At 38.7% G+C, this 14,670-nt stretch overlaps 1 protein-coding gene across 1 annotated transcript in view; it reads left to right on the top strand.

The window, feature by feature from the left end:
- Positions 1-14,670, top strand: part of NELL1 (neural EGFL like 1) — a 196,264-nt gene that overhangs the window by 56,910 nt on the left and 124,684 nt on the right. Inside the window, exon 15 of the mRNA XM_026041104.1 lies at positions 5,675-5,803. Coding sequence (XP_025896889.1) covers positions 5,675-5,803 — 129 coding nt within the window. The remainder of the gene's footprint in view (positions 1-5,674; positions 5,804-14,670) is intronic.

Below are 14,670 nucleotides of genomic sequence, written 5' to 3'. Positions count from 1 at the left end.
TTCATAACAGATGGTCCAGTTTGATGTACTGCAGTATTGAATTCAAAAAGCCTCATTACTTAAGTATTAGAAATTTGAAAGCCTGAAAGTTGATAGAGGATAAGTTCTATGCTTACATAGATTTAATAAATCTTTTAATAAAGGATGAATGTAGGGAATCAACAGAGGAAGAAAATGTGGAAGAAAGTAGGGAAAATTCATTATCTTGTGGAATAAGACCATACCCTCTTCAGGTACCTCTGCAATACCTGCCACRATAATAAGTAAATGCCTAAAATAAAACAGGATGTGCTAGAGGAAAGCAAAAAACCTGTGATGTTTATGGGAATTGAAATTGTGAGTCAGCAAAGTACTGGGTTGAATACTGTAATATACTCAGCTAGAGGGCTCCCGGATGGTCATTATTGTTTGTAAATGGTTAGAAAAGTAACAACAGAAAATGATACCTTTCCTTCCTCAGCCTTGCCATATGCTCTTATAGTATGGCAAAAGCTAACATCCTGTGAAAACCTGGCTTCTAGATCTCAGAGGAATGACTGAACAAGGTATGCAGGTATATACAGATACGTAGATGTATATATACCCAAGGTAGGTGGATTGTGGAAGGACATGGCTGTAAAAGGACAGTTTGTTTTGTGAACTGATGTACCTGAGTGCAAGGAGGAGTCACTATCAGGTCCATATAGAGGTTCTTGCTCTGACTGTTCAGTTTGGCCCTTGAGCTTTGGTTCTTCTCCCAGCAACACAAAGGCTTGTTGTGCTACAGCATAAATTTCTGCCTAAAATGTGTGGCTATTCCATATTTTTCAAGACAATGTGGTATTGGAAAGCACCGTTTTGTAGAAGTTCTAGCTAATTGTGAAACTTTACACAGAATCTTTGTGTGATAAAACACATATTGCCACTTTCTGGTGAATTGTCCATTTTTCTTTCAGCATGCTTACTACACTTTTTATGGCACAGAAGCAAATCTAATACAAAATATAGTGTCATAAAGATGTTTTATTGTTCCTTTTAACTGTTTTTCTCTTTCCCAGAGCCAGTGTATCTGTTTGAAAGAGTGATCTTTTTCCCTTCTTTTGAATGAGTGATTCAAATAAAGTTTCAGGAGCGTATTTTCGTGTTGTTATGCTCGCAGTGTTGGTAGGTAAGAACAGACTTGGCAGCCTTAGCTGCTTCAGTCATCCCCTCCTTAAAAGAGAGAGCATGAGAAATAATGAAGCAGGCCAAGTTGTTTGCTTTCGGGAAGAAGTCATTTTTTTCTTTGCTGTCCTCTCTTAACCTGGTTTGTCTGCTAGAATTAGATTGACTGCTGACACTGGGTTGCAGGAGATGGAGAACCCCACTGACGAGCAGGAGTGTGTATTTTACCACAAAAATCAGGAGCTGAATCCAAAATGCTGGGGCTACTGCTGTACTTACGTGTAGTGCTTTGTTGTAATTAAAAAATTCCTGATTATTTCAACTGCTGCTTGAGAAGGCTCCTGAAGAAGCATATTTCTCATTTCTCCCTCTAGCTATGGAACAGAGTTTTGCTTTTGTACAAATCAAATTTTCTTGTGCATTGTTACAAGGTCTGAATTATTTCAAGGTGTCTTTAGTCCCTTACTGGAGGTTGATAAATATGAATTAATTGCTTCCTATACATTGTTACAGCAGTGTTAAGGATTTTAAGGGCTTTGTCCTCAAAGCAGTCGTCTTTATAAGCTCGTTAGGCAGCGCAAAGCCATTTCTCTCCTGCATGCAAATAAACAGCATGTAATAAGGCTGTCATTCATACAGCAGCTTGAAAGAATTTGCCAAGTTAGTTTTATGTCAAACCCTTGAGTTCTGGGACCGTGGTCTCAGAAGGTATAAAAGCTGTGCCAAGTGCCTCATTGCTCCTGGCTCATTAAAAACCGATTCAGATCCTCAGAGGGTGTAATTGCTAGTGCAAATTTGATGGCTCTTCCTGCGAGATGTCCCACAGATCTGCTTTATAAGTTCACCTAGCAAGTGAACAGTGATTTTTGAGGGTGAAATTACCTTAAAATGTTTCTGAAGATTACTGATCCTGTTAATGACAACGTGGCCGGCCTCCTTTCTGGAAGGAAAACTGTGATGGGAAGCGGTGAATGTGTGGCTTGCTGAAATGGTAGATTATTGAACTGGCTAATGAAGAGAGATCTTGGAGGAAGTACAGAAAGTTTTGAAAGTGCTATGGGGAAACAGAGAAATGGGGAAGGTCCCACTGATGACACTGAAGCGAGATGGATAGAGAATCTTGATGACAACAGTATTCTTGAATTGAGTTCTTGTATCCTCCAGTAATTAAGATGAATTGACCAACATGTTAGGGGCTTAAATAATTAGATCACAGTGCAAAGCAGCTTTGTGCATTGCCCTGGAATTGCTGATTCTGGGAACTGGGACCTGAAGAAGTTTAGCAAACTGAAAATATTATCTAAGTGGCTGAAAATGGAATAAATGGTTRATTTCCAATAAACTACTTGAGACTTCTTGGTCCTCTAAGTGTAGCTTCTGATGCTGCACAAGTGAATTTTATGCATAGCAGCACAAATCTGAACACTTTCCTAACTCTTAGCACATCTATTAGTGATCATTGTGCAGTGAAACATCAGAAGAATGATACAAATACACTTTCTTAAGGAAAAAAATGAAGCAAACGTTTCAGCAGCCTCAAGAAGGAGGACAGTAATGTTATCAGAAACATTTAGGGAAGGAACAGAGGTCATCAGGCCCATCAAAAATCTGAACACACTCTTCAATATTTAATTCCCCTCATGCTACTATCTAATTGTATCTTGAATGTCTTGAATGACTTTGAAGGGCTGTTGTGCACGTTTATGATTTCCTGTGTATATGTGGGGAAAATGGATTCTGACATCTGTTGTGAATGTGCCTGTCCATAATTTTAATTCATTCTCCCTGGCCTTGTCATCTGTGTTGGCCTGAAATTAGGTTAGATTATCAGAACTATTTAAGATTTTGCGTGCTTCTATCAAGTCCTCTCCAATTGGGGGCTTGCTGGGATGCAATGATTCTATTTAAAGTCTCCTCTTATATTTGGAGGGCAGCTGGCTGTCTCAGATAAGACTTTGCTGAATATTCTGAAGAAATTCGATTATTCTCACCTGGGTAATAGGAGTGGGTTGCTCCACCAGGGACCACCAGTGATGGGGATCTTCACGTCATGCTGCAGTATCAGCAAGTGATTTGACTGTGTGCACAGGTATTTTAAAGGACTCCTAGGATCCATTTCACAGCAAAGAACTAATAAAAATCAGATGTTTGCATTCCTACCCTTTCTGCTTGCTTGGGAATAAGTAATTTCTCCCATGAATACAGACCGGCCGTGCATAGGTTGACATTTAAGCTAAGTCCAAGCTTGTTGATTTGAGCCCGTGGAAGCTGAGCACTGCATAGGTGGCTTCTTTCTTCGCATTACAGTCCAAAGACCAGGTGGCCTTAATTTGCCTGAAGAGCAGGGATGGCACTGCAGGCTGATASCAAGGAAGATAAAGCAGCCAGCACTTTATTACTTCTATGCATCCAAAGCGCGAGCTGGGAAGCRTGAGTCAAGTCAAGAGCAGTACAACCTAGGAATGCTTCTCTTAGCTCTTTTAAGATGCTGAATGTGCTTCACTGGGTAAAACATATTTAAAAAAAAATGCTTGCAAGAGCCTGTGATCCAAGGGACAGCTCCTTTCAATATAGTTGCAATGAACCCGTATTCTTCAATACCATAGCTTACATTTTTCTGCTGATTGACATTAAACTAGCTTGGCTTTGTAAAACCTTTTTAACATACATTGAGGCAGTGTGCCTGCTCTTAACAGAGATGCTTTGCCACAGGGCATCTATGGAGCTATTGAATCACTTTTTCAAAATCGAGATAGTCACTTTTTAGTCAACAGTTTTAAAAGTAGCAAACAATTTCACGTGTCTTTTTTAATAATAAATGCCAAGGCAGTCTACAGATGTGGCAGGCGTTCTAACATTTTGTGTTCTTAATAAGATGAGAACAAAAAAGGTGTTTAGAGCCTCTAATTACACATAGGTGAGTTACAAAWCCGGAGTGTTTTCTTCTGTGCTCCTTTTACAAGCTTCAGCCTTAAACATTAGCAAGAGTCTGACTCCGAATGGAGATGGCTCAACTCAAATAGAGTTGATAAGGGGTGTAAAGTTGATAAGCAGTAACAACACAGCTGAAGCATTCTGAGAAAAGTGAAATACTTGATGCAAGTTTGGAAAAAGGAGAAATATGTATATACATATAATAAATCCATAGACTGTAGTAACAATCCCTACTAAATTAAAATTTTTCCCCATGTGGTATTAGTGCTGTGCCTAGCCCAACATGCTAATATGTTGCTGAGACTCTCTTAGTAGTGGATCCCAATAATCAAATATAACAATATGTGAGTTCAAAGATGAGTTATCATCCTGCAGCAGCAGGAAATAGGATGTCACAGTCTTGGGGGAAGGAGTGACATAGAAAATATAGAATTCCTCATCTCTTGCATATGATTTGGAAGGCTATCAGAATATTAATCCTACTCAGTATAAATTAGATGCTGAATGGATAAGTTTGGGGAGATGAATTCCAGTGTTCACTTTCAATTATAATTATGAAGGCAAAATGAAAAGTCAAATACTGTGATAGAATAAATGGCTAAAGGCTGTGGCACTGCACCCTTTCTTCCCTTTTTTATTTTCCAGTGTGAAATGCTCCCAGGCTYGATAAGGTTGTATCTGGAATACTTCGGTGGCTTTTACTAGACTGTGAAATGAGTGAAGGCTGGAAAGAATATCTGCAGTTTTCATTAAAGGAGTCAAAAAAAAATAAAGACCCAAAGAGTGCTTTTTTGGGGGAAATGAGGAGGGGAGATGAATTTGAGGGAAAGAATCAGGAAGATACCTTGATTGTTTATGAAATTGTTCTGAAGTAGAGAGTTGAACACTGACAAATAATCTACATTTGCTTCCAYAGGTGAAATCATGTTTAATATGAGCTAAAATTTTCACAAGGTCCCTAAATATCAAAGCAGAGAGTATGAACAAAGGTCTGAGCTTGACATTTAGGCCTTCAAAGTCCAAATCTTCTTTTCCTTAGCGGTCTTAATTTTAGGAAGCTTTAAGATCAGTGAGGCAGAACTTTTACCTTGCTCCTTGATGACCAAAATTGGCAAAAACTATTTCTATATTCATTGAAGTGTAAACCGGAATACATGTAGCTGCTATTATGCTTATGTTTTGGATTACTTGTGCCTGTAAATTTTTAAGTCAACAAAAAATGGTCAGATAAAACAAAAAGAAAATCCTTCCTTCTTCCAGAGAAGACCAGAAAGAGTAAGACTAAGCAAAATGTAATTTATATATTTTATCCTGGGTAGGCTCAATAGAAGGCTAATGTATTGGCATAGCTTCCTGCTTTGGGGACTTCTGACTAAAAGCAGTCATACAAATAATTTTTTTAACAATATTATACTTCTAAGAATGCCTTGCTAGAGGAATCTGCAAAGCCTCTGTGTCCTAGGTTGGGCAGAAAGAAGGTTTCTGGAAAGTATCTTGCCAAAGGTATTCAGAGCATAATACAGTCAATGCGAATACTATATTCTCTGTAACTGAAATAAATATGACTTAATACCTGGTTGTGTTTCTTGCATTTCAGGACACGACTTCTGTGCAGAGGGACATGTGTGTGGGGAAAATTCAGAGTGCAAAAACTGGAACACGAAGGCGACCTGTGAGTGCAAGAACGGGTACCTCGCTGTGCAAGGGGACGCCGCGTATTGCGAGGGTAAGCAGAGACCTGCCCCCTGAACATCCCCAGAAACACAGAGCTGGAAAAYGGCTGGGGAATAAATTGCCTTGCCAAGTTCAGTTTGCATGATGGCCTGTATCATATGGACCTCTTTTCATTTAAAAATGTTTATTTTACATTGCCAGACAGCTAGAAATAGCTCTGGACTATTCAAATTACCTGTCTACGGACATACTTTGTTATGGTTCAGCCTTGCTGTGGCCATGCTGCTGTGATGTGTTTCAAGCTACCATTTTTTTTCAGGCAGCAGTACCTACCTTGGATGCTTTTTTTTTGTGGAAAGATCATGTTTATAATATGCATCAGTGTACGAAGTAGGATTCTGGTAGCATTTGTTGGAAAGCTAAGTGTGGTGGTTTATTAGGACTGGATATTGAAATGGTGCTCTGCTGGACTTGCTGAAATCYTTCTGTGGGCCAGGTACTTCTCTGAAATGGTTGTCTTATTATACAGGTATTTCGGATAGATCTGCATCTACAGATAATGTGCAATACAGTAATACAATACAATATTACAGATATTACAGATATATCTGTATATACAGCTATATACAGATATACATATTTCCAAGGTGAGTCTAGCCAAGGTTCTTCTGATGATGTCTTACTTCATCACTGGGAAGGATGCACTGTGACGTTTTTACTTTATCTTCTTTTTTCTTTTGGTGCTAGTGTTTTCTACAGCTTGCTCTTACGGTTAACTATGACTTATTAAAACTGAACYGATGAATAACACATTCCTTTCTGCCTTTGCTTTGTGAGGTTGCTGATGCCCTTGCCTATCAGGTTGCAATATATTTCATCTTTTGGCCACCGTAGGACATTTTTGCACTGCTTTATCAAAATGTTTCCACAGATTGTTCCTCGCAGTGCCTGCGATAGGAGGGAGATGACTTTTTTTGACAAGCTGTTAAAATATATCAGAAGAGTAGGAAGACAAGATGAAAGAACAAAAGGCAGACGTGCATGAACTGGCTTAAATGATCCCACTTTCATGGGGGGGAGAAAAAGCTTTTTCATGAAAAAAGTGAACAGGATTGCTTTAAGTAACAATTACCAAGCTATTTGATGAGCTGTAATTATAAATCTTACAGCATTTTATCAGTGCATGAGCAAAAATGAATAGTTCTGCATATGGACTATCAGGGACTTTGTTCTGAATGTCGTAGGCAGCAGATACGCTGTTTATTGAGAGACTTGCACCAAAAAAAAACCCTGTGAGAAGAGCTGTTGTGCGGCTATTGCAAGCACTACTCAGAAATCAAAAGGCAGTGATAAGGCTCTTTATTGGGAGTGCTACAGATTCCAGTATTTTGTCTCTTTTGACACATATTTTTAGAATGTGATAGTATTTAAAATTTTACTTTCATCAATTCTAGTATTTTGTTGGCTTTGTAGTAGATTGTTTTTTTTCTCCATGGCAGAAACATAAACATCATGGCTTAAATATTTTGTGAGCGTGGGCAGTGTATTGACAATAGTGGYGGGAGACAGAAAAAAGAGCTTTTGGACAAATGAGTTGACGTTATTTCTAGTCTGTGTTGTATTGGCCCTGTGGATGAAATGTRTTTCAGTGTGGAGGAAATGCAAGACAACAGAAAAACTCCAGCTTTTTTTTTCTCCCTAAGAATATGGGATAAATAAAGGAAGGGGAATTTCTAAATGTTAAGTTATGACTAAATTGAGTGCAGCTTCTGGGCAATCACTTGGAGAAGAGGASACACTTTGGCTTGGCCAACTCCAGGTTGTGGAACTGGCTGGCCGGAAGGTAGCTCCGCGGAGTCATCTCCTAGTTGTCTGCATAACACTTAAATGCATAGCAAAGATGTGATTCAAATCAAGACGTAGATGAGGATCTCAAGGCCAGATTTGGCAAGTTTGGTGGGTGCAAGTTTAAGTACAAGGTTCTCTTTCCTGAAGAGTAGTGACTTTCTGTATGTGCCGTGAGAATTAAATACACAAAATGCCCGAACCGACTGAAGCACGACGCTGTAAAAGGGCAGCAAATATGGAAGCCTGAGCTATAGTTTTGAATTAATCTCTGTCATTTCTAAGGCTTTAAACTGAAATGGCAGTGAAGATTGCTGTTTCCTTTGAGACAGCGAAGCTGAACTATTTCATACGTGTGACATACGCTGGTAAGTGGCACCTTAGTTGGAAATGCTCTGCATCATTACCTTAGCATTACCTAGAGGAGCTTTGCAGACCTCTCATTTTTTTTCCAACACATTTGAAATACTTGTGTATGTGAATTTTAATGCATAGTATTAGTTTACCTTCCCTGTAGTTTTTCCTGGAGTTTCTGCCGGCTCTTAAAGACGCAGTGTCATCCTGCTGTAGTGTTGACCCTCTGGAATTCTTTTGATACTGTAAGATCTGAAGAACACGAATCTTTTTATTTGATTATCMTTTGTATTTGTGTTTTGTCTTTAAGTGTTTTATGTTCGTACTTGTGTAACCTTGGAAAAAATAAGGTGCTCAAGTCTCTCAATTGACATCAGCGAATTTCAGTAAATCTGAGAATGAAAAATAGCTCATTCTCAACTTTGTCAAGCARATAGCAGCTAATTGTATTAAAATATGTAGGATAACTACTTAGCAAATAGATGCTTTTGGAGTAAAGCAAATGTTTTTAGGGCAGTCTGTCTTGAAAACCAACAAATGGAGCTTTCGTGTTTCACAAGCATTTGTGTTGCAGCTATGGATTTCCAGCACGTGGGACGTGAGCATGAGTGAGGGCTGGTTGGGTAGAGGTGGCACAGAAGCTCCGTGGTAAAACCAGGGCTGTCATGGGGAATTCAGCTTGTGTTGTGTTGCTTCTTCCAGGTTTTGTGATGGGCACAGCAGATGGTTTACGCGCTGCAYGTGGAGCCCGAAAACTCCATGGCCTTTGACCACTTTCCAAATACTAGTAGAGGCAGGAAAGTGGAGACGGCAAATGGAGAGTTTGAAGCCCAAAGATGAAATGAGAACATTTGGGCCAAATCAGTTGAAAGTTAGGGTTATTGCTAGCATGATTATCCTCATTTTCTAGAAGAAGAAACGACCAGTTCTTCTGTGAAGAACTCAGTGAGGTTCACCTGTATACCTCTCAGTGAAGAGCAAAAGCAGAGCAACTTCTTTCCCTTCCACATTTCAGTTCCGTTTTCTTTACTGTTTTCTTGCCTGAAATATTAATGGTCATTTTGTGCCAACCAAGTTGTCATATTGGTGCAGTTTCACCTTTGTTTCATAGTGATAAGACCAGCTCCGTGAGGAATACTTCAGTGGAATTAATTCAGGTGGCATAGGTTTTTTCTTGTATGACCTGAYCTCCATGGTCATTTTACTGCTGTTAGCTTACAGACTTAATGCACTAAATGCCTTAATCTTTATGAAGATACTTCCTGTTTTTTGTCTCAATAGTGTCCTGTAGAGCCGCTAGGCGCTTCACCTTTCCCTACTCCAAACATTTTATCTTAACTTGCTGTTATAAAGTTATTGCCCATCTTATAAATGTCACAGAAGTCACGAAACATTGCTGAAAGACTTAATGTTTTTCTGAAAATCTGCTTTTTTAGTAAGAGGAAGAGTTGTAATAACTTTCCAAGAATTGCAGCTTTGAGGGAGGTGGCATAGAGATGAATAAAATGATTCTCATAACCTTCACCAAGGGAATCCTTTTCAGTTTGCTTAACTGAGTGGCAACCCGCCATCCCAGGAGCATCCCTACTTGATAGAGTTTTGTCTTCTCTTGTATAATTTATTTTCCTATCAGCATTTGCATCAATCCAATCTGGTATTTCTAACAATTATTGGCTGACTCCCCAGAGAATAGCGGAATGCTGTTTTCTGTATACATTTCTTTTCTCTTATGAGCAAGTTAACTAGTTCTGTGATGTCTGTGGTCCAGCATAACAAAGAGCACAAGTAGGATGTGTACGACCTTTTTCTGCTTGAGCATGGACTCAGTTTAATCCCTAACAGGCCATTTCCTAGGGAATATTTCTAAACTAAAAAGAAAGAAGTGTGAAAAGAGATGATGAGATAAACTTAAYTGAATATTCTCTGGGAAAAAAAGACAACCATAGAGGTAAGACAAATTTTCTTTCCTGGTTTTAAAGCCTTTACTACCTTTCGGGCCATTTATCTGGCTGTTCAGTGAATCATTTACAAGCTACTTAATCCTGAAAACTGATAATTATCCAGGCTTCAGCACAGGTTATATGATGACCTTCTCCTTGCTTACTCTGTTCTCCTATACTAAGATTRGGGGTAAATAAAAAGTTAGATGCCATAGTCTTGAACGTGTTATTGACCTTTTGTTCCTATTAAGGTGAAAATTCCCTTGTGACTCACTGCATGCAGAAGTGTTTCAAAAGGAATGATCCTTCCTCTCTTCTTTCCTGTTTCTTAATAGATGCAGCTAAATTAGAGCATTTATGGAAAACCTTCCAACTATTTTCCTGTTGACCGAACTCACCCTCTTTAAAACATTGACTTCTTGTATTCAGCTTTGTCCTTGTTTGTACCAGAACAACCCTCCCTACCTAYGTGAATGGGGGGAAATATCATCCTTGCTCTTTGGTTTGCTTTAACGCCATGCAGAAATAAAACTTATTTCTGTTGCAATCATACAAGAACAGGGAAATCTCTTGTCATACTAGGTGGCTTTAAAGTGTTTTTAAAAAGACACTTGTGAACCTGCTTTTTAAGGCTTCACAGTGGCAGCTTATGGCTTCCAGTAATGTATATAACTGTTGACTAGTTCAAGTCCCTTCCTTTGGATATACGATTCCAATATCACGTTTTTCCTGTCTACTGTTTTCATAAAGACATTTTATTTTAAATGATGCTCTTAGCCATTGTATGACTTAAATTTGTCTTCTGTAATATGATCAGAAGGCAGATGATTAATCAGCCCTTGYGTTTGTGAGTTTATGGCCTTTTAAATGAGGCTTTGGTCTCCTTGWATATGAGCTTCTAACAGAAGAGGCAAAATTACCCCCTTATTAAATATGGCTTTCACATGTAGTTATTTATTTTTGGTGGATTTGTGTGGATTTGTTAGTGGACAGAGAACTTYCAAAGGGAAAAAAGAAGTTGAAACTATTTACTAAGTAGATTGAGGAGCCTGCAGGAAAAAAAATGTTTATGCCCTATTTGCCTCCAGATGGATTATTTGCATTATCAAAACTGCTTTTATATTTACAAGTAGTTTAAATTTCTATTGCAAATGGCAAACCCTAGAAGAGTGCAAGTGAAATTATTTGCCATCCCCTGGAGTTACTTYAACTTCTTTTGGTGTAATGTCACGCTGAGATTTATATGAAAAGGAATTTTAATTTCTAATAAGGTAACCATATGTTTTAGAGCTCTTGTAATAAAGTGTCATAAATAATTATGGTCCCGGAGAAACTCAGCCTTGCAACTGTCAGTTCTTAACACTGGTAACCTGCATTTCAATAGGTTACAATCATTGCTGTTCAAGAAAAACCCTTCTTTTCTCTGGCTTTAAATGGGAATTAAACAAAAGCACCGTAGCATACAGTTGGGTACTAATTGTAGCAGGATGGCTCTGAGAAGCTTTAGCAGCAGGAGGGCAAGAAATATCCCTGTATCTTCCTGCTGGGTTGGCAGCATCATCTGTGTCTCAGGTAGTGACCCCAGCAGCAGTTTTTTCCCATTGCCCATTCCAGCATTGCAGGAGTTTTTGGCGCAGTGGCAGTTCAGAACAGAGGGGCATTTGCATCAATGCAGAGCAAAGCAAAGGCAGAAGTCCCTGTGGTGTCTGCAGTGATGATGGGAAGCTAGTTCACAGCTGAGCTGGGCTATGAAATGCTGAGACAGGCTTGTATATGCTGGGTTTTTTTATTAGGCTTGAATGAAGAAGCTGCCTACCCAGACAAGTCTCTAGAAACCTGCATGCTTAGCTTTTAAGACTTAGTTTTTGAAGTGTTTGCAGCTGTGTGTTTTGAACTACAGAACATAACTGGGATCATTCAGGAAGGATACATGTATATGTGTATTTGCCATGTGCGTCCATATATGCACACAGGCTTTTTCTGTTGCAGGGCAGATAGTGATTTTCTTACGAGCCTGCAAAGTCAATCTGACGACTGAAAGACTTGCATTTTTATTTGTTTCAACTGAGTTTCTAAATTCTGGACAATTACTGTCTTTTATTAGGCTATGTAAGAAATTATCTCATCTTGATGCCATTTTTCCTCACATCAGTTCCAAAGAGCATAACTGACTAGAGCTGATTTAAAACCTTTTGGATTGAGTGCTATTAAATAGGTTATCTCTGGATTATCTTCTGAGTGCAGCAACATCAGAAGCTCTGGATGCTCATTTGTTGTTTGGGACCAAAATACAAAAATTAAAAAGTACCAACTGAAAAACCCACCCCATGAATAAAGCAGTGCTTGTGCTTGGGGTGCTTGAGCAAGTCTGTCTAGTGTGGCTGTTAYGGGATGTTTCTGGAATGGATTTGGGCTGAGACTGGACAGATGCTGCACTTGTGAGCAACTGTATAGAGATTTGGACAAGTCCSAGGTAAATGCAACCCTTTAACCCTGCTTTAAGCAGGAGGTTGGACGAGTTAYCCTCTTAAAGGATCCTTTCAATATCTTTAAATATTTTTATAGTGATTCTGTTATCTGTCACCTACTGTTGCTCTGTTGAGGGACATGAGATGCTGCTGATTGTCCATGGGTACCTTTTGCAGCGCTTGGGAACACAGAGAGGGTGACTGTTTTGCACAGATGAGCATTTCCAAATGAGAAAACAGAAATATTTGTTTTAAATGGATGTGCATTTGTCCCACAGCAAGACTTATTGCAGACTGACATAAAAGAAAACTATGTGTTTTGGGAAGCCAGGATAAGCTTGAGCCACAGAAGACGTGGAAAGGCCTTGGAGATCTTGTATCGCAGCCAGGATAGGGCTGAGTCTGGAGGAAASGAAGGCAGTGAGGTTGGTTCAGAAAGCTTTGTGTGTTGGATGAGATTTGTTATAGGTGTTATGGTCCCTGGGGGTTTGGGGATCCAGGAATACAACAATCAGATTTGGGGGTCCAAATACAGCCACCCTGGTGTGTCCGGAGCCAAAGATCTACCACATTTTTGCATCAGTTGGTTCTATGTTTAAAATTAAAGTCTTTGCTGCAACACAAAGCATGTTTCAGTTGGAGCTGTTGAATCAAAAGGAGTTTTAATCTTTGGTCAGAACAATGCCAAATAGAAAAATCATATGGTTACTTATGAAAATATTCTTATTTTTAGTACAAAGTGTAATTCTCTTGGTAATAACCAAAAGCTGTTCCAGGAATAGTATCTATTCCCTGTTTCTCATGTGAATATATTATGTTTTCAATGTATGGGCGGAAGAAACAAAACGGTTCTAAAAATACAAGACCCTCTAAATCTATGATAAATGCCACTTTATAATGACACATTTTCCCTGCAAGACATAGTGACTTACTGATATAGTTTTGGGCTGTGCCAGTGAATATGAAAAATGATATATGCAAGTTGAGGAATTATTGGAAAGGCAATTACTGCTATACAGTGAGCTCTACTCTGCTTTTGGCTTTCAGTATGTATAATTACATTCTCTCCTGACACATCTTCTTATCCAATAATGGGAATTTTCGCATTAATTTGGAATCTAGTTGTGTATTGATTGTACCAATGTGTGTCTGTGTGTCTGTAAGAAAGTGCAAACCATTCTGAATTAATTGAAAGGATATTGAGTGGCTGACAAAATCGAGGTGGAGCAGAGTTATACTGGTGTACAGGAATTCATTCAGGTGTTCATTTCTCAAAACTGGCATTTGGAGATGCATATTTCCTTTATATATTTGAATGCAATTTTTTGTTCAAGTAAGCGATTCCCTGTTTTCCACTGCAATGGCTTTATGGAGAACTCTTTATAAATGTAATAAAGAAAAGGAAAAACATAAGATTATTACACGATAAACTATATTTGAACCGAAACTGAGACTATTTAACTCATTTGCACTGTCCCATAAGGAAAAGAAAACCTGGCTCTTGAGGGACACAGGCAAGTTGCTGTGCTGTAGTTTGCTGTGTGGGAGCTCTGCTAATAGCACTAAGTTGGTCATCGCCCTCCTAGAGCTTTGGGAGCTTCCCTGGGTAGTTAGCAGCACAATGATGTCAGGAAATCAACTGGAATAAGCGTAGAAATGCAAGTCAACTGTGCATAAAGTAAGAAATGCTTTATTTTTTACGCCGTTCTTATTTAATGTTATTGGTAGTTGATTAACAAAAGTGTATGTATGTGTGTTTAACGTACAAACAAATAATTCCTCTGAATCTGAAGACTTTGGACAAAAGCAAACAAAAAGAATTGGTTGGTAGGTAAGGTAAGATTTGAAAATCTGAAACCAACAAACAAAACCCCAAAAAACTCTGTATTTTTCTAAGACCTATTTCATTGTACCTGCTGACTCTTATAATTTTTGTAGCATTTAGATTTTTCCAGTAACACACATTGTGATTTCTCCAGTTAGCATATGTCGCCTTTCTATCTAAAAGCTAAATATAGGAATAAGTTTTGGTTATTCTCTATTTTTTTCTGGTTTCTTGTTAATTTTTGCCTTCCACTTCTGGATTCGACAATTTTTCTTCCTTTTTTTTTTTTTTTTTCCCCTGTTGGAACAGCTTTGCTCGAATTTCTGATTAATTGCATTTCATTAACCTAAAATGCTTTTGGTTGCTGCTGTGGAAGATTTTGCTCTTTTTATATCTTGTGCTGAACACTCCCGCAGAAGCCGTGTGCCTTGTACTGCTGCAAATGTTCTGTGCAGGGATCACTGTTTCAGCAGCAACAAATGGTTTT

Source organism: Nothoprocta perdicaria, unplaced genomic scaffold (assembly GCF_003342845.1).
Source record: "Nothoprocta perdicaria isolate Ctin4 unplaced genomic scaffold, notPer1 scaffold_28, whole genome shotgun sequence".
NCBI lineage: Eukaryota > Metazoa > Chordata > Aves > Tinamiformes > Tinamidae > Nothoprocta > Nothoprocta perdicaria.
Note: the sequence above shows the minus strand (reverse complement) of the source record. Positions and strands in the feature narration are given on the sequence as shown.